Below are 24,272 nucleotides of genomic sequence, written 5' to 3' on the forward strand. Positions count from 1 at the left end.
ACCATGCATCGCCATTGCTCGCGGGCATACACAAGGAGCAATCTGTGCTTATTTTCCAAGCAATCTAGTCAGATCAGGCCCTGATTCAACTTTGTTAGCAAATCAAAAAAGCACTTAACTGTGCAAACCATGTGCACTGCAGGTGGGGCAGATGTAACGTGCGCAGAGTTCAATTTTGGTGGGGTGTGTTCAAACTGAAATAGAAATCGCATTGTAAAAATAAAGCGGCCTGTATTTACCCTGCACAGAAAAAATATAATCCACCCAAATCTAACTCTCTCTCTGGGTATGGGTCATAGGGTTGACACACATATTAGGTTGACATAGCTTGGGTCAACAGCCAAACAGAGTTAAAAAAAAAAAAAAAAAAAAATTCCCAAATGCCGACATGGACACGGTCACAGTGTGCCGCGTCCCCACGCACAATATTCAGGCACAATATTCCGCGATCCCTCCATGTGCTAGTGGATGATAAGGCATGGAATACCGCCTGTCGGCACGTATCAGCCCAAAGGAAACGGGAAAACCTCATGTCAACCTTTCTATTGTCCACCTAATGCTTGTGTTGACCTTCCAAGGCTGTCTACCTATTTCATGTGTCAACCTAAGCCATGTCGACCATATGTGTCGACACAGTGTCCTATACACTATATGGCTTTGCGCAGTGGTGTGCTTTTCTGCTTTGCTAACAATCATGGACAGTATTTTGTGTTTACTCAGATTTTATCTTATGTTCAGCTTTGTTCTGAAATTTTTTTACACCTATTTAATTGTATAATATACGAATGCTATATATAGTTACACTAGTAAGCCCATGCGGAGCAAAAGCTAGTTGCCTCTGTGAGAGAGAGAAAGATGTAGTTTTACTTGCTGCCAACAGACGGCAGTGTTTTGGAGACACAGTGACGATAGATAGATAGATAGATAGATAAGATTAAGCAGTGCATTGTATATCTGTAGTTATACCCTTTTTCACCAAAATCCCTGGTCGGACCCTGGTCTTTGAACACAGGAGTTTCCAGAGTTGGTCCCAGCTTCATACCCCATTTATACCCCTTTTATACCAAAAATGCCGCATGCCATTTACACCACCGCCGCATCCCCCCCGGCCGCTTGGAGATGACGTCATCTCCTATCGCCGCCGGGAAACGGAGCACTGCGCTGGTAATAAGGTAAGCAGGTTGCACGTCCCCCATTGATGTAAATGGGAGCTGCCCTCTACCCAGGTCCTAGCCATGTTCTACCCAGGTCAGGACCTGGGTAGAAGTCCCATGTAAGGGGACACGGCATGTCCCATTTACACCGCCGCTGAGCCGGGTCTGCACCGCCGAAGACCCAGGGTTTTGCGGCGGTGTAAAAGGGGTATTACACAGCACTTCAACCTGGGTCGGACCTTGGTCTGCGCCATTTACAATGAACCTTGGTCAGCCCTGCTTTTCGCTATGGATGACATTAAAATTGACCATTTTAGGACTGATAAACTGCCAGCCAACCTTCCCTCAATTATTTAAATAAAAATTAAAACCTGGTAAACTTCACCCCGGAGTGGGCCATATTTGGCATCCTCCCAGAAGAAACTAGAGCCCCTAAACCTATAAAAGTGGCGATATCGTCTGCCGCCCGCAAAACAATTGTCCAGGTGTGGATCCAGAGCTCCCCGCCAGCCTTAGCAATGTTTGAAGATAAATTGTTTTTCATTTTCCACATGGACTGGTTGGAGGCCTCCCTCCAAAAGGACTCACGCACCAAACAGTTCTGGAACAGCTATATGGAAACTCTACCTCTGTCAACTAAACAAACAATCTACCATTGTTTTCGGACTACCCGTTGGTACGAAGAACGGACATTACTCAATGATCCTCCGCTAGTCCTGGAATAACTTTTTCTTTTTCATGCCGAAAATACTATAGTATATGATCATCATCCAAACACTTATTGATAAATATGTAATCCCAATGTATGTATTTTGACTCCCTACTTGATGCCTATGCCCCAAGATACAGTAATGTATTTTACATTGATCTGATGCTTTGAAAAAAAAAAAGTTGTTTAAAAAAAAAATGAAAAGACATGACAGGTAAGCATTGGAAAATGTTGGTTGGTTTATTTAGCAAAATATCGGATGAAATCGGCCCAAAATCGTAGGTATGTGACATTTGATCCGATGCGCGGTCCCGTGCGCATCGGACCGGATCAGGGAGGTCGGACGGTCTGTACATACGATCACGTCCGACCTCCCTGTATGCATATGCCTGCCATCTGACAGGCATATGCATACAGACACCGGGGGAGTTGTGGGGGCGGCCAGCGGCGGTAGTGGGGGCGGGCGGCGGGGACGGGCGGCGTGTGCGGTGAGCGCAGTGTACTTACACATAGCAGCAGCGGCGGGGACGGGACGCGCAGTGGCGGCTATTATATTTTTAAAATACTTGTCAAATGACCGGCCGCTCTCTGATTGGCCGGAGAGCTCTCAGCCAATCAGAGAGCGGCCGGTCATTTGACAAGTATTTTAAAAATATAATAGCCGCCACTGCGCGTCCCGTCCCCGCCGCTGCTGCTATGTGTAAGTACACTGCGCTCACCGCAAACGCTGGCCGCCCCCACCACCGCTGCCCGTCCCCACTACTGCCGCTGCCCGCCCCCACTACTGCTCACCGCCTGCGATTTATCCCATGTAAAAATGGCACATCAAGTGCCAAATTGTATGTGAGCCTCCCGGGGGCAATACTGTGGGCATTATGTGTAAGACCTATTACTGTGGGCGTTATGTATAAGACGTATTACTGTGGGCATTCAGTGTAAGACGTATTACTGTGGGCATTCAGTGTAAGACGTATTACTGTGGGCATTCAGTGTAAGACGTATTACTGTGGGCATTATGTGTAAGACGTATTACTGTGGGCATTATGTGTAAGACGTATTACTGTGGGCGTTCAGTGTAAGACGTATTACTGTGGGCGTTCAGTGTAAGACGTATTACTGTGGGCGTTCAGTGTAAGACGTATTACTGTGGGCATTCAGTGTAAGACGTATTACTGTGGGCGTTCAGTGTAAGACGTATTACTGTGGGCATTCAGTGTAAGACGTATTACTGTGGGCATTCAGTGTAAGACGTATTACTGTGGGCATTCAGTGTAAGACGTATTACTGTGGGCATTCAGTGTAAGACGTATTACTGTGGGCATTCAGTGTAAGACGTATTACTGTGGGCGTTCAGTGTAAGACGTATTACTGTGGGCGTTCAGTGTAAGATGTATTACTGTGGGCGTTCAGTGTAAGATGTATTACTGTGGGCGTTCAGTGTAAGATGTATTACTGTGGGCGTTCAGTGTAAGACGTATTACTGTGGGCATTCAGTGTAAAAGGCACTACTACTATTAGAATTTTATATAAAGGGCACTACTGTGTGGCATAATGTGTAGAAACGGTACAAATGCCTGAAGTAACATGAATAATGGACTCTACGGTATTTTGTAACGGGAATAAGGGAAACTGATGTGTGGTAGAATGTGAATCAGTGGCACTACATGCGAATAATATTGTGCTACTTTGTGGTGTAATTTTAGAACACATTCCTTGTGAGAACACAGCTACTTTTTTTGTGGCATGTACCTCTAGCGTGTACTCTTTTATAAGGTATGGGTAGGCGCAAATTTAGAGTTTGCAGGGAGGCGCCGAACACCCTAGCACCGGCCCTGCACAGTATATGTCTGTGTGTGTGTGTATATAATATATATTTTATTTTGTTGGACATTTTCATTTTCATTGCGGCATCAGGAATCAATAACAATTTCAGTTGTTCACATAAGTAAATGTGAATATTCTCAAAACTAGTTATTCGCACATTACATTAACATGGTTGTTCTGGTGTGTACCCTACATAAGCCTAACCCTTACTCTCCCCCTTGTGGCTAATCCTAAGTGACTATAGTATTTAGTCATGCCCAAGAAGAATATAAAAGCCATAGTGTTTAGTATGAAGAGATTGTATGACTTCTAAATCACCACTAGTTGGCTAAAATATCTTTAACAAAACAAAAAAATGATACTTCTATTAAACTGTGAAGAGTTTGTTCCTACAATATAAGTAATTTGGGTACTAAACTACCATACAGTAACATTAATCTTTTTCTAGATGGAGTTGAACTGGACAATAATGTTATTCTCACAACAGTCCAGGAGGCTAAGAAGCTGGTGGATGCTGCCTACAAACACACGCGTGGCGTGTAAGTTCATGTACAGTACACACTTGATGACAAGCAAGACTTAGGCCAGTATTCAATGCTCCCGATTCATTGCTTTTTTTTCGGTGAATCGGGCTGTTTTCACTCCTTGCGGTGAATGTTTTTCACTGAAAATCTGATTCATTCTATTCACTGTTCCCTGTTTGCCGAAAGCGACCAGTGAGTGCCGGCTAGTTCTCCGTTTCATGCTCGTTGCAAGTCGCTGGTGCATTTCAATGGGGTTTTCACTGGGATTCGCCGGGAGTGTATTCAATGCTAGGATGGAGAACTGCTTTCAGCATGATTTTCGCCATGATTCACTGTTTGCATTCGACATCTTTTTAAGGTGAACTGGAATGTGATCTTGTAAAAAAAAATGTCTCCAGCCCTCCAAATGTGCAGCAAATCCTCAATCAGCGCCATTGAATACTGGCCTCACTGAATTATGGTCACTGGAGATATTGATTCTCCGATAAATAAAATAAATATTTTAAGTCACAACCACATTCATTGCTTTGGTACAGTAATTGTTTATTAAAAAAATGTACTTGCTCCTTTCAGCCTTAAGGATAGACTAAGGAAGGGAATCATGAGTCCATCTGATGTCATGGCGTACTTTAAACAGCCTGTGGCATCAAGCAGAAACTTCATCCGCGCAGCAGACTACATAGAGAACACCCTTGATCTTCTGACGGAGAAGGTGCGGAGCATCTACAGCAGACCCTTCAACATTTCAGGTACATAGAGGAGCTGGAAGTTCTCCTGTTGCCTGTCAAATCATATAAAACATTGACATAATACATTGATTTAAATATTATATCATTATTAACATATGTTATATATATATATATATATATATATATATATATATATATATATATATATATATATATATATATATATATATATATATATATATATATATATACTTCAAATGCACTGCTCTTTCTGACAATTATCCTATTGCTTGTATAACTTTAATATAATACTATTACTTATATCAACAGACTTGCTGACAACCAACCAGATAGACATGCTACATAAGGTTTCCGGATATGCTTTTCTTCAGCTTCCAGAAGCTTGTCCTCCAAGCCTCTATCGTACCATCACCGGAAGGTGCAACAACAGGTGAGGATAACATTGCCCAGGGGCGCAAGTAACTATCCCGGAGATTGCTTATAGAATAGGTTTCCAAGACTCCACTGCTCCTTCCCTTTGTCAGCTGAAAATTAAGTTTTTCTACTTCATGGCAGCCATTACATTGGGTTCATCCCTCTCTCCTCTCCAATTAGACAGGTAGTTTTTTTCCCCAGGATCCAGCCCCTCCTCTATATAATCTGGCACCTCCCCATAGACCATAGTCTTTTTCCTGTCTCCTTCTGTCTGTGACAGGTAGTTAGTCAGTCAGTGTTATCTTGTTTTTAGAGCGAAGCCCGGGAGGCTGGTTATGCTACCGGGGACCTGGGCGGTCGTGCTGGCGGTGCCTTAAGCCTATGTATGTCCAGGGCCGGTGGCAAGGACTTAACCTGGTAGCCCATGGCGTTTCTTCCCCATCCCCTCCCGCTATGGTGGTCGGCGCGCATTAGGAGTAGTCACCTGGGCGTCATGTGTCTGGCCGTCTTCTGCTGCGGGCTCCCGGTGGTCCGGTTGGTGGATGCGCCGGCGTATACATTCGGGTCACGCTGGGCAGACTCCCTCGGCAGTTCCGACCTCTGGCTGCGCATAGTGGCGGGCGTCACTTCCGGCGGGTCACGGGCGCGTGCGTTCCAGCTACCCGGAAGTACGCGCCGGTCTGGCTACTTCCGGCAGGGAGGGGAGACGCCGGCTGCGCGTGCAGCATTCATTTAAAAGCGCCTGGCCGGTGTTACAGGCGCTGGGCTGTGTCTGACCAGGAGTGAATCATGGAGGATGCCTCTCAGAAAAACGTTACACCGCCGCCCAGGTAAGTCCTCTCATAGAGGACAGGTTATTCATATTGTTTATTTTAGTCAGTTAGTATCTTTCTCTTGTTTTGTAGTGTGCCTTCAGTGCCCAGAAAGAAAGTGGCTAAGACTAAGAATACTGAAGTCTGTCCAGGATGTGATAGAGCTTTTGTCGGAGAGACAGTGCTGTGCTTAGAATGTCTAACAAAAAAGGATGTTGGAATGAATATATCAGCACAATTAGCTGAGATGAGAGACTGGATGAAGAAAAATTTTATTTCTAAAGAGGAATATACAGGGAATAAAAGGTCCAGGTCACAGACTAGCCTTGATAAAGATGATGGGGATGTGTCTGTGCATGATGCGGACAAGGAGGAGTCCGGTGGATCATCAGCAGAGTCAGGCGAAGTGTTGGAGGACGAGCGTCTATTTAATGTGGAGTTGGTAGAAGCAGTGCTAAAAAATCTTTATAGCACACTTAACTATAAACAGCCTGTAAAGTCTGAGTTTGATGCATTGTTTGAGGATCGATCAAAAAAGGGGAGGTCGTTTCCAGTGCATAAAGTGGTGAAGGATATACTAGCCAAAGAGTGGCAGGGTGTCGACAAGAGAGTTGGGTTGACTAAAAGGTCAAAAAATGTTTCCTATTGAGGATGAAGAATTTATTAAATGGTGTAATATACCTAAAGTCGACGCAGTGTCAGAAGTGACGACCCGTACTACTATTCCTCTTGAGGATGGGGTGTCACTGAAGGACGCAATGGATAAAAAAATGGAAAGTGCTCTAAAGAGATTACATATTTCCGCCTCAGTCTCGCTAAAATCCGGAGTGGCCATGGCCTCCCTCTCTCGGGCACTCAGGATTTGGTGTTCTGCCTTACAGGAAGACCTACAGGAAAAGGTTTCCCGTGATCAAATCTGCAAGAGTCTTACCCAGATTCAGCTGGCGGTGGACTATATGTGTGAGGCCTCTCTAGATGGTCTAGATTTTGCAGCAAAATCCCTGTCTTCAGGGGTGGTGGCCCGGAGGGCCTTATGGCTTAAATCATGGGCGGCAGATTCCCATTCAAAGAACAAACTAGCAACATTGCCTTATGAGGGTGCTTTCCTTTTCGGCAGTCGTTTGGATCAAATGATTCAAAGAATGTCAGGTGGTAAATCCAGTGAGATTACCACAGGATAGAAGAGGGAGGTTTTCTTCTAGACAGGCCAAGTCCTACAGGCCAGGCAGGTCGGTCCGGGATAGATCCGCTCAAGGGACATCCAGAGCCTTTTTTCGTCAATACATCAAGAAAAAAGGAGAAAATTCTGGAACCACACAGAAGCAGTGACGGTGGTCCCATGGTGGAGCAGGCCCCGGTAGTGGGAAGGCTGTTGGGTTTCGCTCGCATCTGGGAACAAACCGTCCGAGACAGATGGGTTCTGGAGGTGGTCAAAACTGGCTATCGTCTGGAATTCATGTCAAGGCCAAGAGTGGCAAAATTTTGTGTTTCAGAGCTCCCAGTTTCGAAGATAGAAAGGGAAGCTCTAAATTTAAGTTTAAAAGGACTCATCACATCAGGAGCAGTGGTGAAAGTCCCAGACGAAGAGAAAAGGGCCGGTTTTTATTCCCGTCTCTTCATCGTCAGCAAAAGTTCTGGAGGTTACAGAACTATATTAGATTTAAGAAAATTAAATTTGCGCATAAAGAAGAGAAAGTTCCACATGGAGACCACAAAGTCTATTCTGATGGGAATAAGCAAGAACGATTATATGGTCTCCATCGACCTAAGAGACGCCTACTTCCATATTCCCATTTCCCCAGACGACAGAAAATATCTGAGATTCTGCATAGGTCACGATCATTACCAGTTCACCTGTCTACCCTTCGGCCTCACCTCGTCACCACGGGTCTTTACCAAGGTACTAGTGGTATTGATAGAAGAACTGAGAAAAAAAAATCATGATATGGGCATATCTAGACGATCTATTGATTGTGGCACCATCAGAAGAAGAGGTTATAACAGCAAGACTACACCATTCAGTTTCTTCAGGAACACGGGTGGCTAGTGAATTGGGAGAAGAGCTGTTTGAAGCCAACGCAGAGTCTTCAGTTTCTGGGGGTTCTGGTGGACACTGTACGATTCCAAATGTCCTTATCCACAAAGAGATGCGAAAAGATCAAACAACTAATCTCGATGATATACGAGGAGGATCGCATACCACTCAGGTCAGCAATGAGCCTTTTGGGGATGATGGCATCTACGGTGGACACATGGGCCAGATGGAGGATGAGGCCTCTGCAGTGGTCCCTTCTGGGTTACACAAAAAGGCTGGTGCCGCTGGAAAGAAAAATAAAAATCTCAGAGTCAGTGAAAGATTCTCTAGTTTGGTGGGAAGCCGATCAGCTAATACCAAGAAAGTCCTCACTAGCAAGCCCCCTTTACAGGGTGATCACCACAGACGCCAGCGCCATGGGTTGCGGGGCTCATGGTCTGGGCAAAACGTGCCAAGGTCTATGGTCCCCTCGCGAGTCAGAGTTTTCCTCCAATCACAAGGAACTAAGCCGTGTGGAAAGCAATAGAATTCTTCAGCGAAGATATCAGGGGTGCGCACCTGCGCATTTTCTCGGACAACGCTACTACCGTCTCCTATGTCAACAGACAAGGAGGTACACGGAGTCACGTGCTCTTAGAAGAAGTTCGAAACATCATGTGTTGGGCCGAGGAGAATCTGCTGTCAATATCAGCGCTCCATGTGCTGGGGGAGGACAATCAGCTCGCAGCTCGCAGACTATCTGAGTCGCACAAGCGTGGTTCCGGGCGAATGGGAACTGACGGATTCGGTTTTTTAGAGAATAGTGGAGCAGTTCGGTCAGCCAGAGGTGGATCTCATGGCTTCAGCAGTCAACAAGAAGCTTCCACAATTCTACTCCCGATACCCAACTTGGGGGTCAAGTGGAGTGGACGCCCTGTCTCAGAGATGGGAGTTTCACCTGGGGTATTTGTTTCCTCCAATTTCTCTCATTCACAGGACATTGTGGAAGGTCAGAATGGAGGTGGTCCAAGTCATAGCCATACTGGCCCAGGAGGGCTTGGTTCCCCATGTTAGAGAGCATGGCGATTGCAGGCCCAGTATTTCTTCCAGTGACTCAAGATTTGCTCAGGCAGGGCCCAGTCAATTGTCAAGAGCCTCACAAATTGAATTTAGCGGCCTGGAAATTGAAAGGCGACAGTTGAGAGACAAAAATTTATCTCCGTAGGTCATTGAGGTACTTCTCCAAGCAAGGAAGAAGGTATCATCTGAAGTCTACTACAGAATATGGCGGGTGTTCGCAACATGGTCCAGAGGCAAGTTCAGTTTCCCTAGAGCGAACATACCCCAAGTGTTACAGTTCCTTTGTGATGGGCTTAACAAAGGGCTTTCGGTGTCTACACTCAAGGTTCAGATCTCGGCGCTGCGTGTGCTGCTAGACAAGAAACTAGCAGAGCATAGTTTAATTAAAAGATTTTGTCAAGCTATCAAGAAAATCCGGCCTAGGGTTAGGTCAATAATCCCCCAGTGGGATCTTAATTTAGTCTTGAATGGACTTATGGAGGCTCTGTTTGAGCCGTTGGCAAGAGCTAAGTTAAAGTTTCTAACGTGGAAGATGTTATTTTTAGTTGCAATAACTTCAGCGAAGAGAGTGGGAGAGATTCATGCTCTGTGTATTAAAGAACAGTATTTTGAAGATTTTCCCGGATCGGGTGGTGCTGAGGACCAGACCGTCCTTCCTACCCAAGGTGGTTTCCTCATTTAATTTAAGTCAAGAAATTGTTTTGCCTTGTTGTTTCCAAAATCCTCTGATGAAGAAAGAGGAAAAATTGCATACATTAGATGTCTTGAGAGCTATCAAGATATATCTGCACAGGACAACGGGGTTCAGGAAGTCAGAAGCATTATTCGTGATTCCCCAGGGGGCGAAGAAAGGGTTGGCTCCGTCAAAACAATCAATGTCAAGGTGGCTAAAGGAAGTAATTGCATTCACTTACAAAAAGGTTGGTCGTGAAGTTCCTGAGGGTATTAAGGCTCACTCAACAAGGGCAATGGCGGTTTCTTGGGCAAGAGAGGCCAAAGTTTCGGCTAAGGAGATTTGTCAAGCAGCCACCTGGTCTTCCTTGCATACCTTCTCCAAGCATTATGCGTTGGATGTCGCAAGTCCTAATTTCGGAAGTGAAATTCTTAAACAAGTCTTGGCTTGAGGTATAGTATAACCCACCCTACTGCTTTGGTACATCCCAATGTAATGGCTGCCATGAAGTATGAAGGAGAAAGCAAGGATTATACTCACGATAATACCTTTTCTTCGGAATACTTCATGGCAGCCCAAAAATTTGTTGGCCCTCCCTATTTGTGTTTGATCCCTAGGATCAGGACTGAGACAGTCAAAGACTATGGTCTATGGGGAGGTGCCAGATTATATAGAGGAGGGGCTGGATCCTGGGGGAAAAAAACTACCTGTCTAATTGGAGAGGAGAGGGATGAACCCAATGTAATGGCTGCCATGAAGTATTCCGAAGAAAAGGTATTATCGTGAGTATAATCCTTGCTTTCTTAAGTCACAGATTTCTTGTCATACGGTGGGGGAAATTTACTAAGATGTGTATTCTATTTTCCCCTGTATGTCTAACAGCTGCTTACAACTTTAGTTACTTTGTTGTTGCTATGTAACATTACTGAATCTTTAGTAAGTTTAGTGGATAATGTACAGTACTTCCACTGTATATAAAAATATTGCTGAGAGGTGCTAGGACCACATTTTTTAAGGATATGGGCCCTTATTCTAGTTCACTCGCAAAGGCAAATTCCTTTGCAGGGTATATACTAACTGCTTTATTTTTACACCGCAATTTAGATCTCACTTTGAAGTAAAACCCCACCCAAATCTAATACTCTCTGCACAAATTACATCTGCCCCACCTGCGGTGCACATGGTTTTGTCCATTTGAGAAGGAATTTGCCTTTGCGAGTGAACCAGAATAAGGGCCATGGTTTGAGTGCTGTTGCTGTACAGTATATCAATATGTACAGTATTGTTAATCTGAAAGGATTTGGGTGATTATATGTTAGCACCATTCATTTTGCATGGTGTCATTTCGGGTTGGGATCATTTGGTCTACAGCATGATGGTCGTCAGTCATTATTTCGACATTGTTAGGTTGACATTGGTCTAGGTCGACATGGGAAAAGGTCGACATGGTTATAGGTGGAAAGGTCATTAGTCCAACAATGTTTAGGTTGACAGTCAAAATGTCGACATGGGGTTTTTCCACTGTTTTTTTACCTGACTGTCAACACAGTCGACATGGACACAGCTTAAAGTGCACCGCATCCCCTCACTCGCTGTGCTTGCTATGCGTCGGGCACACTATTTTATTTTCCCACCATGCCCTTGTGGGTGGTGGGGCATGAAATACTGCCTGTTGGCTCATAAAACAGTGAAAAACCCCATGTCGACCTTTTGACCATCGACCTAGACATTGTCGAACTAATGACCTTTCGACCGTTTCCCATGTCAACCTTTTCCCATGTCGACCTACACATGTTGACCTTTTCCCATGTCGACCTAAAGACTGTCGGCCATCATGCTGTAGACCAAATGACCGCATCCCGTCATTTCTAGCTATAGTATCTAACATACTGTATAGGCAGTGATACTAGTAAGCACCAAATATCTTCCCCCCCTACTGTAATCTGCACCCATGCTGCCAATTATAAGGATATCAGAAGCCATTGTGGAATTCTGTGTCCATATAAGGGCACAGGAGACAACAGAACTGCAGAGGAACTTATGTACATTTTTTATCTTACAAGAACTGATTGCATATACTGTAACGAATATCGACATGACTGAATATCGACATGACTGAATATCAACATGGGGAAGGTTGACAGTCAAAAAGTCAACATGGGGTTTTCACCTTTTTTTTTTTTTTTTTGTCCGGCATTTCGACAGTCAACATGGACACTGAAATGTAGCACTGCGTCCCCTCACATGGCTCGGCACACTATTTTGTTCTCCTGCCACGCCGGAGTGGATGGTAGGGCATGAAATACCGCCTGTCGGCTCAAACAAAAGTAAAAAAACCCATGCAACCTTTTGACTGTCGACCTAATGACCTGTCGACCTAATCCATGTCGACATGCAGTCATGTCAACCTTTATGCATGTCAACCTTCAGTGGTGTCAACCTAATGTTTGTTGACCTAGTTATCTAGTGACCGTATCCCATGAATAATTGGTAGTCATCAGTAACTTGATTGACAGTTATGTATTACCTCACATAACGCTTTACAAAAGTCATGTGACTCCGTCACTCACCAGATATATTGTATTTCGCAGACATGACCCCCCCAATATAGTGATATTAGCAGTGGTGATGTTACCACATTTGTGGATTCTGCATACTGTATGTGTCTATTTGGGTTAGATTTATCAATGTGTGGAGAGAAATAACTGACTGACCAATCAACCATTTTTCCAACACAACCCAAAAAGTGATAGATAGGAGCTGATTGCTTGGCACTTTATCTCTCTCCAATGTTTGATAAATATCTCCCTTGATACATTTCCCCCACAGAAAAGAAAGTCAACTTTTAATAATAATAATAATAATAAGATTGCTGATACATGTAAATGATATTTAATATTAATACTGGCACAAGTAAGCAAGCATCCTCTCAGATGTGTAGACTGAGAAACGTAGACGTAAAGGGTAGAACCAAGTACTGACAGTGACATATAAAGGCCCTTATTCAAGTTCGTGCGGTACGGCCCGCGTGCGGCCGTACCGCCGATGTTTTAACACTGCACATGCGCAGAGGTGAATCTGCGCATGTGCAGCCCCCTTCGCCGCAGACGGATTTCGTCCGCCGCAAAGGGGGCGGATAGGGGCGTGAGAGGCATCATGCCCTCATTTCCCTATGTGTACGCCCCGCGTTTCATGGGCGTTCCCATGCAAACGCGGGGCGTATGCATGGTAATGAGGGCATGACTCCACTCATGGGGGCGGAAAGCTGACGTCGCCGGATGTCAGCTTTCAGCCCCCATACAAGCTACCACACGGACGATTGTCCGTGTGGTCTTAGCTTGCGGGAGCTGCCGCGGCGTGCGGACCTGCCTTCGATGGTCGACGACCATCGAATGCAGGGGGCAGCTCCCACCATGGTGGAGGCGTAGCCTCCACCATTTTTATGCGGATCGCCAGCCGTCCGTGTACGGACGGCCGTGGCGATCCGTAGGGTGGGCGGGGAATGGTTTGTGCGGCCGGAGCCCCGTGTGCGGCTCTGACCGCACCAACCAGAATAAGGGCCATAGAGAGGGGGGCCTGATGCACCTATGTCCAGACTTAGCACAATTACTTTTTAGGACTTTCTAAACCTGTTCAGCAATAAATACAAACACAACATTAATAGATTGTAACACTGATAACACTTTTGATTTTTATGTATTCATTTCAGGAGATTTCCGAACTTTGGAGCTTCCAACAGGCCCTATTTCCGCTTACTACGTGCCCAGTATGAGGACGGGAGATCCCTGCCACGAGGATGGACAGAATCCAAACCCATCAATGGATTTACTTTGCCTCTGGTGATTAGATTCTCTACCGCCTGCCAATGTCTAACACAAACATTTTAGGATAGACTAATAGCTTCTGGGGGTTTTGCAGGAATAGTTTTGGACACTGGGCGACGATATTTTACAGATAATACTATGAAAATACAAACCTGAGCCACTCTGACTGACAATGCTGTGCGATAGCAATTTCAGATTCCACATGGCAAAATATCAAGCCAGTTTCATTATCAACACCGGCCGCTGGCAAAACCAATACGTTGATGTAGACTTATGTTCATTTACTGGAAAGGGTAGTGGATAACAAGTTATCCACCGGTGTGGGGGGCGCAGGGGATATGGGTTGCTCTGCCAAGCTGCAGTGTAAGAAAAAGGGGATAGTAAGTCCCCAGCTGGAAAGAAGAAAAAGCGAAGAACACTGCGCTAAGTACAATCAAATGACAATAAATGTAATTATGTAATTGCATAACAATAAAGAATGATAATAATTACCAATACTGTGCCAATGGTAGGATAAGAGTAACACTTTAAGGAAAATCTTAAAAAAATTAATGACGAAAAAAATTAATTAAAAATGGTATTAATAAAAAATGTAGTTAAAAAGTCCGGTTCATTTGGTACCGTATTTTTTGTGACCATAGGTGTATGGGTCCGTTCCTATTTAATGTCTTCCATAGGAGGTAAATGGTTAGGTCCAATGTGTCCAGATGACAGGTACTTTGTGGAGAGGCAATCTCCTGGTGTATCACCTTGTGTCCTGAGTAGGGCAAGTATAGGCCTCTAGATGAAAGGCTTCAGGTAGTACTTTTCACCCCCTTCCCGCACACCAGGGAACTCCATCGGCACCTGGGGCAAAAACTACCTGAAGCCTTTCATCTAGAGGCTAAAAGTGTTACTCTTATCCTACCATTGGCACAGTATTGGTAATTATTATCATTCTTTATTGTTATGCAATTACATAATTACATTTATTGTCATTTGATTGTACTTAGCGCAGTGTTCTTCGCTTTTTCTTATGTTCATTCACTGCCTAATGGCTGTTTATTGCTGGTGTCACTGATTTCCACTTAGTGATCATAATAATCCTAAAAAGAATAATTATTGTATTGTGTAGAACATCATGGATCGACATGGTGTCACATTGGTCAGCATTGCTCAGTCATTTATATGTGTTTGTCTGTGTGGTAAGGAAGTCAGACTATTGGTACTAATGTGACTGGTTCTATACTGTATGAGCAGCGCTGCATATACCATTAGTGCTTTATTCTAATAGTAATATGCAATAGTCAATGTATATTTCTGTATGTTATACTTTTTTCAGTTGATTATGACTTTTGCCATTGCAGGCGCGGGCTGTGTCCAATGAGCTTCTCCGGTTCCCCGAGAGAGAGCAGACTCTGGACAGGCAGAGATCTCTCATGTTCATGCAGTGGGGTCAGTGGATTGATCATGATCTTGACCTCGCACCTGAGACACCATCGAGATCAACCTACCTAACAGGCATAGATTGCGACCACAGCTGTGCCCGGGAGGCACCGTGCTTCCCACTGCGGGTACCTTTCTTTTAATAAGTTATTTCTTGGCGTAGGAAAGCATAAAAGCACAAAAATTAGCAGATGGGGGGGGGGGGGGGGGGGGGGGCAGAAGAAATATTGTGTGTGGGGGGGGGGGGGGGAGACATGGTGGGTGTCAGAGCAAGATAATCTGAAAAAGGGTGTTATGAGATGGTTCGGAGATAGCGGGAGAGAGATAGTAAAAAAAGAGTATAGAGTGGGGCATGGAAAGAGAGTGGAAAAGACATGAGAGAGGTGAGCAGCAGTGAGAATGGGGAGAGACAGAGGAGAGATAGAGTAGGGGGTTTAAAAGGCTTGAGACATCCCTTTATGTACCACCTATCTCCAAATATACCACCCCCCCCTCCGCAGTACAGAGGGAAATCGCGGTGATCGTGGGTGCCGTTAATGTACTACCCGCGATCACCGCGATGGGCGCCGTTCTAGGTAAAGAGTACCCAATGAGCTGTAATATCATTGCGTGTTTCGCTTTGCAGATCCCCCCAAATGACCCTCGCATAACCATTCGCCGCGACTGCATTCCTCTTTCCCGCTCATCTCCCGCCTTTGTGCCCGGGTCCACTGTGCGAGAACAGATGAATATTCTCACTTCATACGTCGATGCCAGTCAAGTATATGGCAGCACCAATGAATTGGCCACGACGCTTCGTAACAGCAACCAGCTTGGTTTCATGGCTGTAAATGACAGGTTTAATGATAACGGGTTCCCTTACCTGCCATTCACCACAATGGCAGAAGATTTCTGTGTACAGACGAACAGGACATCTGGACTTCCGTGCTTCTTGGCTGGTGAGCACAACCCATTTGTATATATGATAAGACGACTGATATAGAAAGTTTCTATAATGGTAGAATTAGTGCACAACACCGTGCTAGTAATATGTATGCACTATATTTACAATGAATTGAAGGAATCATTGTAACTAACATTTCAGTTTACACCAATAATGCTCATTTGCGTTATCACCTTATGTTATACACACGACATGGCAAAAACCCTACTCCATGGTCTCATTCTCTCCCACATAGATTATTGCAATAGTCTTACTGGCCTTACCAGAAGAGACTCTCACCACTACAATCCATTCGGAATGCAGCTGCGAGGATAATGCTCTTTGCAAGACGTTCATTGTCTAGGCGGGTCCGCTCTGTCAGTCCCACCATTGGTTACATGTATTTGCCGTATTCAATATAAAATACTAAACACAAGGCAATTTACCAAATGACACCAACATACTGTACATCGCTTATCTCAAAATATCTCCAAACCTGACCTCTTTGCTCTTCACAAGATCTATGTCTCTCAAACACACTCATTATTCACATCCATTCACGACTGCAGGACTTTCTTCAGGCTGCACCCACTCTGTGGAATTCCCTCCCATGCACAAAAAGACTCTCCTCTAATCTCCATACCTACCTGCATTCCATGAAAACGACCCCCTTCAGGCACATCCTGGTACTACGGCATAGCCTTCATAAAGCTTCTCCTATACAGTTACATCCCCAATACGCAGTCCATATTCTCACATATTTCCTCTTTTTTTTGTTTTCCAACTTTCCAACCTTGCTGGATGACCATGTCATATAGCCCACCTTGAACCCAAAGGCCTAACTACCATAGGTGCAAGGGGTGCAGCTGCTATGGGGCCCAGAGATGAGGGGGGCCCATCGTTACTGTCTTAGTAAGATGTTTTACATACATTTATCACCATCAGTTGGTAAATGGGGGGGCCCTTACAAACTTTTGCTATAGGGCCTGTTCATTATAATAAGTAAATGACCACCAAAAGGTCACTCGATGGACCTGTAGGTTATATATTTCCATGTCAGTCCTGCAGATAATGTCACCACAAATATGGCTGCCACGATTTCAGTGTCTGTGTGTGAAGACACTTGCCCTGAAATAGGAACAGGAATCCTGCACATAAACAAATATAGTAATAATAAAATATCTGTCCTGTGCTCCTCAGGGGACGGCCGTGTTAGTGAGCAGCCAGGTCTAACTGCATTTCACACAATCTTTGTGAGAGAACACAACCGCATAGCAACTGAGCTACATCGCATTAACCCAAGCTTGTCAGGAGAGATAATCTATCAGGAAACAAGGAAGATCATTGGAGCCATTACACAGGTGAGATGGGTTGTGCAGTATTGTTAGCTGCATCAATGTCAAGTTTCCTACTGAAGATAGGTTCTAGCAGCCGCACGCACCCACCCACCCACCCACCCACACACACTATTTGTCTTCAACTTTGCATTATATCCTTCCAGAAAATAAACTACAAGGACTGGCTGCCCCTGCTGTTGGGTTCTTCAATGTCCCAGTTGGTTCCTCGATACACTGGTTATAATGATCACGTTAACCCAGGAGTATCCAATGTGTTCAGCTTGGCATTCCGTATAGGCCATACAATGATCCAGCCATTTATTTATCGATTGGTGGATTGTTACCAGACCTCACCCAGCTTGCCCCCAATCCCTCTGCACCTTTCCTTCTTCAACACCTGGAGAATCGTGAGAGAAGGTAAGCGTAGAACACATGTAGGTTATATAAAGCGATGCACTATTTGAGTATTTAGCTCTCTCACAAGTGACCGACAAATGTGGTCCTCCATCAGGTCCTCCTTCAATATACTATTACATTTGTAGTATTTTGGCCTTGCAGGAGGAGTTGACCCTATTCTTCGTGGCCTCATGGCTAATCAGGCAAAGCTGAACCGACAGAACCAAATTTTAGTGAATGAGCTCCGCGATCGTCTGTTTGAGCTGTCTAGGCGCATTGGTCTTGATCTTGGGGCCCTCAATATGCAGCGTGGCCGGGAGCATGGACTACCAGGTATCTATTGAGCCGGTTTAGAAACGTTTCTAGTCTGTGCGTCCATTCAGACATGGGAAACGACAATCATATGTTCAATACATAAAGTGAATACAGATGTGTTCATATAATTATCTGTAATTCCAGTTTTAATATATGACTTCACCTCCTTATTTCTGCAGGATACAACACATGGAGGAGATTTTGTGGACTATCTGAGCCCAATAATGTAGAACAACTAGCTCAGGTGCTACAAAATAGGCCACTAGCAGAGAAATTCATATCTCTATATGGGACACCGCAAAATATTGACATCTGGATGGGAGGTGTCGCTGAGCCTCTCCTGCCCAATGGTAGAGTGGGCGAACTGCTGTCCTGTTTGATTGGAAACCAGTTCAGTAGAACCCGAAACGGAGACCGGTAAGTAGAACAAAAACAAATGGGAGTCTTGGGGTATTTTTGAGTTCTCAAATGTATTACGCACAAAAAAAAATGCATAATATATAATCCAACAACGTGATGGAACATAGACACAGCATATTTAGGAGTTGGTCTCCCAGTGTAGGATAAGAATAAAACCGTATTTATCCGAAACACCAGCATAAAAACCACAACAAGCTCAACAAGTTCATTTTAAACTGGACATAAAAAATTCACAAAACAGATCTAAACTAGAATAAACAATTCTTACTGCGCAAAGCGTAACGGAATCTGCTGCGCTATATAAGAGACTGTAATAAGTAAATAATGCTGCAGCTAACCTGAAACATAATGACAGGTAGATATTGTTGCAGTATGGCGGCAGCTAGAGGCTAAGTTTTACTTTGGAAGCTGTACTGTAGGTGACTCTGGGGCAGATTTATTAAGCTCAGGGAAGCGATAGTGTCTGATTTTTATCACCGGCCAATCGGCTCCTAACTGAAGTTACAGGCTTGGTTTGAAAAATGACAGGTGGGAGCTGATTGGCCGGTGATAAAAACCAGACCCTTTATCACTTCACCGAGTTTAATAAATCAACCCCTCTATGCCTTAAGCACCGTACACACTAGAGGACATTGTGAACAATATTGCTCAGAAAGGGCCTTCTGAGCGATATTGTTCACAATATCCTCGAGTGTGTGCACCCAATATCATTAACACTGCGCACTCTGTCACATATTTAACGATGGTTGATGTCTTCTAAACATGCAGGTCAATTTGGCTATATAGCCAAACAACCGGGCTGTTCTGCAGGTCTCAGCGACATCACTGAACAACATTGTTTACTGATATGGTTCAGTGTGTACACGCAATATTGGGACCCGCGGCCGATCTAGTTAATTACTGTATATCGGCCACATTTCAGTTTACAAAAACAACGCCAAAATGACACAAAAATAGAATATATCAATTAAAATATACTAGTAAAACAAAAGCGGAGAAAGACAATGGGGTAGGGGGGGATGTATGTAACTTAGTATGAGACCAGCTCAATCTAATCCGGGCGACTGTCTGCTAAAGGTGGAGCAGGACCATGGGCCCCAAGTGGTGAGGAATTTGGACACATTATATATATTCTATAAAGGCAGAGTACCCAATTTTTTTTTTTTTTTTTTAGAAAAGGCCCAGACACGGTGCTATGTTACCTTGCGATTTGAGTCGCGCTCATCATATCGCAAGATACAAAAGTAGCACGTACTCTTTGGACTAGATCGCATCGCAAGTTAGTTCTGAGACTTTAAAAACGAATGAACAGGTTCATACAGAAGCATGTGTAAGGGGCAAAGCCTCCGTTTCATGTCACAGAATGATATGAAGTATATTCGTACAAGCCACAGTCCAGTTTTATTCAATAATATTCCTTTCATTGTTGATTGAGCAGAGGACCACAGGTTGATGTATTATGCGGTGATAAGAATGGAGATGTTTTCCACTAACACACAATCAGCATCTACCTATCACTTTATAGAACGTACCTTAGTGGAGGAGCACCTGACACTTTCTATGTCATTTTCTGTATTTTTCAACTGAACACAATTTTATTTTTCCAATACAGATTTTATTACGAGAGAGTCGGAGTCTTCACACGAGCTCAACGGAGTGCGATTGAAAGTGTGACAATGTCTAGAATTATCTGTGACAACACAAGGATCACTGAAGTCCCCAGAAACGTCTTTGTAGCAAACAGTTACCCACAAGATTTTATAAGTTGCAACAACGTCCCCAGATTAGACCTGCAGCCCTGGAGGAGAAGGATGAGTGGATCAGGTATGAAATGATTAACTAGAGATATCAGAAGGTTCAGATATAATTTGGTCGCAAAACCAGGAGAGTGGCACTTGGGGTACTTGTGCGTTATGTCACATAAGGAACAACCTCACTCCCCCTAGACATACAGTTCCCCCTATCCCATGGAAATACCCTCATCACCCTACATCCTGACCCCCTAGACACAGTACCACTAAATCTAGGGATATATACTATCCAATCTACCGACCCTCCCCACAGCCCCGCCCTTACCACCATAATCACCCCCTTACACCAGTGACAAACACTACCCACAGCAGCCCAAGGGACATATACTACCTGCCCCCTTTAGAGACAAGTGGATATAAAGGATGCCATCATTCAGATTGTTTTGTTAGGATTCATATAAATTTGAAAGAATAGTCAGGATAGGGCGATCGGTTTTCCCAATGCCTCACTATGTTCTCAAAGGGTTCCATTGTGCCTGCAGCCACATCGCACATACTCAGTAGAGCACTCTGACCTACTCTCTTTCCATACCATGAATTGGAATGGTGGATGCAGAGTTCCATCCCTATCCTGTCCTCACTAATCTCATTAATATGGGCATAGAAAGGATCTAAATTCTAGGGAATAAACTATTGGGTTACAGTATGTCATGAAAAAACTATGGGAGCAGACAGCATTCAGTTGAACGCTATGTACTGTGTAAAACATTTCTCTGTATAACACTGTAGGCCCCACATTTGTAGAGTGTAGAACGAACAAGAGTATCAGAGACGAGGGAACATGACTTTAGATCTCTAGACATTGATCAGGTGACAGATAAATGGGCCGTATATATAAATCCGCTGTGTATAGATCGAATCACAGTGTGTAATGTATACAATTAACACATTGTTTTATGTTTTCTATTTCCAGAGGCTGAAGACGAATAATGAAGTTATGATCTTATTTGACGTGACGTGTGCTCTGTTATTTATTTATCTTTATTTCATGACAAATGCTACGGATTACCTTTATAGCTACTTTAATCTGCACCATGCTGTATAGTTAGCCTGGAAAATCGGCAAAGAGAAGCTTAGATTTTTAACTTTTTTATGCTGTTTTACTTTAAATTACATAGTACCTTGATAAAGGGGCCGCTTGGTCCTGAAACGTTGGCACAATACTCTGCCTGGTTTATTTTCATTTGCGAGTGCCGTATATGTATATATATGTATGTGTATATATATATATATATATATATATATATATATATATATATATATATATATATGCAATCAAACCACACACATAGGACTTGAAGTGCACTTGAACTGGCTGATGCCTGACTTATTGCTGAAGACAAGTCCTATGTGTGCGGTTTGCTTGCCTGCCTGTATTTGTACCTGACTTACCTGGGCAGAAGGGAGCTTGAAGTGGAGTGTGCCGGCATATCGCCCAATATATATATATGTGTGTGTGTATGTATGTGTGTGTATATATGTGTATAGTAAAGGACAATAGACCTTCATATGAAAAGCATTGCACTAATTAAATGTATTCACCTTTTCTGTACCTTCTGTTAAATAAAATTGTAGACTATCTCCATATGGGTCTATGTGCACATTATTGCCATGTTCGTTAACATATTTTATTGCCACAATATGCAATGAGGATACAGCGGCTATACCTTGTTTAGGCAACACCAGGACAGCACAAACAATAAAAGTTTTTCTCCCATTATTGCACTTTTTTCAATCGCATTTTTGCAGCGGATTCGCATATTTAATGAGGTGCGTGTTCCGGCAAGAAAAGTGTGATTTTGAGGTAATGTGCGATTTTGTGTTTGTAAAAAAATAAAAAAAAAATGCGTGGGGTATAACCAGCCCCGGGCTCATTGAACCGTACTTGGTTCCAAAAATACAGGGGACAAAAAGCGTAGGGGTCCCCCGTATTTCTGAAACCAGTCCCGGACTCTTGGACCGGCCCTGGTTCCAAAAATACGGGGGACAAAAAATCTGGGGGTCCCCGTATTTTGAAACCAGCACCAGGCTCCAACAGCCCGCAGTGTCATGCCACAGCCGGGGGACACTTTTTACATCAGGTCCCCGGCCGAAACATGAGCACCGTAGCTGGTCAGCCTTGGACGGGGTACCTGGAGTGAGGACCCCTCCAATAAAGGCTTCACCCATCCAGGGCTGAAGCCCGGGGCTGTCACCGGAGTCCCTGGCCAGTGCCGGCCTGATAGGATTGACCCTAACATTGCTTTATACAGGAGAACTACAAGTGCCAGCAGACCTCCCCTGCAGGCTGGGACTTGGAGAACCACAAGTCCCAGCATACGGGGCATTAATGGGCCCTCTGGGACTTGTAGTCCAACTGTAAAAATAAACCACACGCACAGAGGTATAACTTTATTACATACACACACCTCACTTTTACACCAACATACTTACCGATCCAGGATCCAGCGCTGGTCTCCCTTCTGCATAGACGGCTCAGCCCGCACTGACAGCATGCTGAATCGGCTTTCTCCCGTGCAGATAACAGCCTGTGTAGCGTTGACTCCCGGCGTCTTGGGCTTTATGCGTCATGGAGACGCATTGCCCAATCACGCTCTCAGCCTGTGTCGCGCCGGGAGTCAGCGCTACACAGGCTGTTATCTGCACGGGAGAAAGCCGGTTAAGCACGCTGTCAGTGCGGGCTGAGCCGTCTATGTAGAAGGGAGACTAGCGCTGGATCCTGGATCGTAAGGATGTTGGTTTAAAAGGGAGGTGTGTGTGTATATAATAAAGTTATACTTCTCTGTGCGTGTGTTTTCTTTTAACATTCTTTTTACAGGTGGACTACAGGTCTCAGCGGGCCCATTAATGCCCGAATGCTGGGACTTGTGGTTCTCCAAGTCCCAGCCTGCGGGGGAGGTCTGCTAGCACTTGTCGTTTTCCTGTATAAAGCAATGTTAGGATTGAAAGATTTAACCCTATCAGGCCGGCATCCACTGGCCAGGGACGCCGGTGACAGCCCTGGATGGGTGAAGCCTGGGGGGGCCTTTATTGGGGGGGGTCCCCATTCCTCCAGGTACCCCATCCAAGGCTGACCAGCCACGGTGCTCATGTTTCGGCCGGGGGACCTTATCTAAAAAGTGTCCCCCGTCTGTGGCATGACACTGCGGGCTGTTGGAACCCGGTGCTGGTTTCAAAATACGGGGGACCCCCAGATTTGTTGCCCCCCGTATTTTTGGAACCAGGGCCGGTCCAAGAGTCCGGGGCTGGTTTCAGAAATACTGGGGACCCCTATGCTTTTTGTCCCCCGTATTTTTGGAACCTGGTCCGGCTCAATGAGCCCAGGGGTGGTTATGCTCAGGAGGGGGGACCCCACACAATTTTTTTTTTTTTCCAAAAAAAAAACACTAACACATTTTTTACCACAGGAACATGCACAGATCTCAGTGATCTGTGCAGGGTTCTGGCCAACTCGCATATCAGAACCTGGTCTGATTTTTTTTTTGGCGAATTTAAGACACATTTCCATCTCATTAAATATGTGAATTGTATACTTTTCAATGGGAAAACATCTGGATGCGAGTTCCGGCCGAGTTAAAATCGAGTTAAAATCGCACTTTCTAAAAGTCTGAAATTTTTGCTGTTTTTCGCATCTCATGAAATATGCGAAAACGGGATTTTGCCCGTTTTTCGCAAAAAGTTCGCCAAAAAAACACAAATTGACTCCTCCAAATCGACTGCCGCATTTTTATTTTTTTGTCATGGCTTATTCATATCAGCAGAGATCTGAACCAATGTACTAACCATAGGCACAGATCCTCTATACATGATCACAGAGAATGGACATGAATTACAACATGCAAAAAGAATGTACCATGCAGTTCTGGGCAGTGTCCAGCAACGCGTCAGTTAGTCCTGCTAAAAGAATC

At 44.5% G+C, this 24,272-nt stretch overlaps 2 protein-coding genes across 4 annotated transcripts in view; one reads left to right on the forward strand and one right to left on the reverse strand.

Moving 5' to 3' along the window:
* The window catches only part of LOC146059639 (myeloperoxidase-like), a 38,055-nt gene extending 16,110 nt beyond the window's left edge, over positions 1–21,945 (forward strand). The window contains exons 2-13 of one of the 3 annotated variants that reach the window (XM_083172036.1): positions 4,136–4,226; positions 4,785–4,960; positions 5,231–5,351; positions 13,624–13,753; positions 15,085–15,291; positions 15,789–16,101; positions 17,286–17,446; positions 17,587–17,839; positions 17,981–18,151; positions 18,313–18,550; positions 20,166–20,377; positions 21,278–21,945. In XM_083172036.1, the coding sequence (XP_083028162.1) occupies positions 4,813–4,960; positions 5,231–5,351; positions 13,624–13,753; positions 15,085–15,291; positions 15,789–16,101; positions 17,286–17,446; positions 17,587–17,839; positions 17,981–18,151; positions 18,313–18,550; positions 20,166–20,377; positions 21,278–21,294 (1,971 nt within the window). In that variant the 5' untranslated portion in view covers positions 4,136–4,226; positions 4,785–4,812 and the 3' untranslated portion in view covers positions 21,295–21,945. Of the gene's footprint in view, positions 1–4,040; positions 4,227–4,784; positions 4,961–5,230; positions 5,352–13,623; positions 13,754–14,852; positions 14,883–15,084; positions 15,292–15,788; positions 16,102–17,285; positions 17,447–17,586; positions 17,840–17,980; positions 18,152–18,312; positions 18,551–20,165; positions 20,378–21,277 lie in introns of those variants that run through there. The other 2 variants (XM_083172037.1, XM_083172038.1) reach the window with 2 other exon arrangements.
* Positions 1–24,272, reverse strand: part of LOC146059640 (4-hydroxyphenylpyruvate dioxygenase) — a 149,003-nt gene that overhangs the window by 112,786 nt on the left and 11,945 nt on the right. The gene's annotated exons all lie outside the window — the stretch shown is intronic.

This window comes from Crinia signifera, chromosome 2 (assembly GCF_055691185.1).
Source record: "Crinia signifera chromosome 2, ASM5569118v1, whole genome shotgun sequence".
Taxonomy (NCBI): domain Eukaryota; kingdom Metazoa; phylum Chordata; class Amphibia; order Anura; family Myobatrachidae; genus Crinia; species Crinia signifera.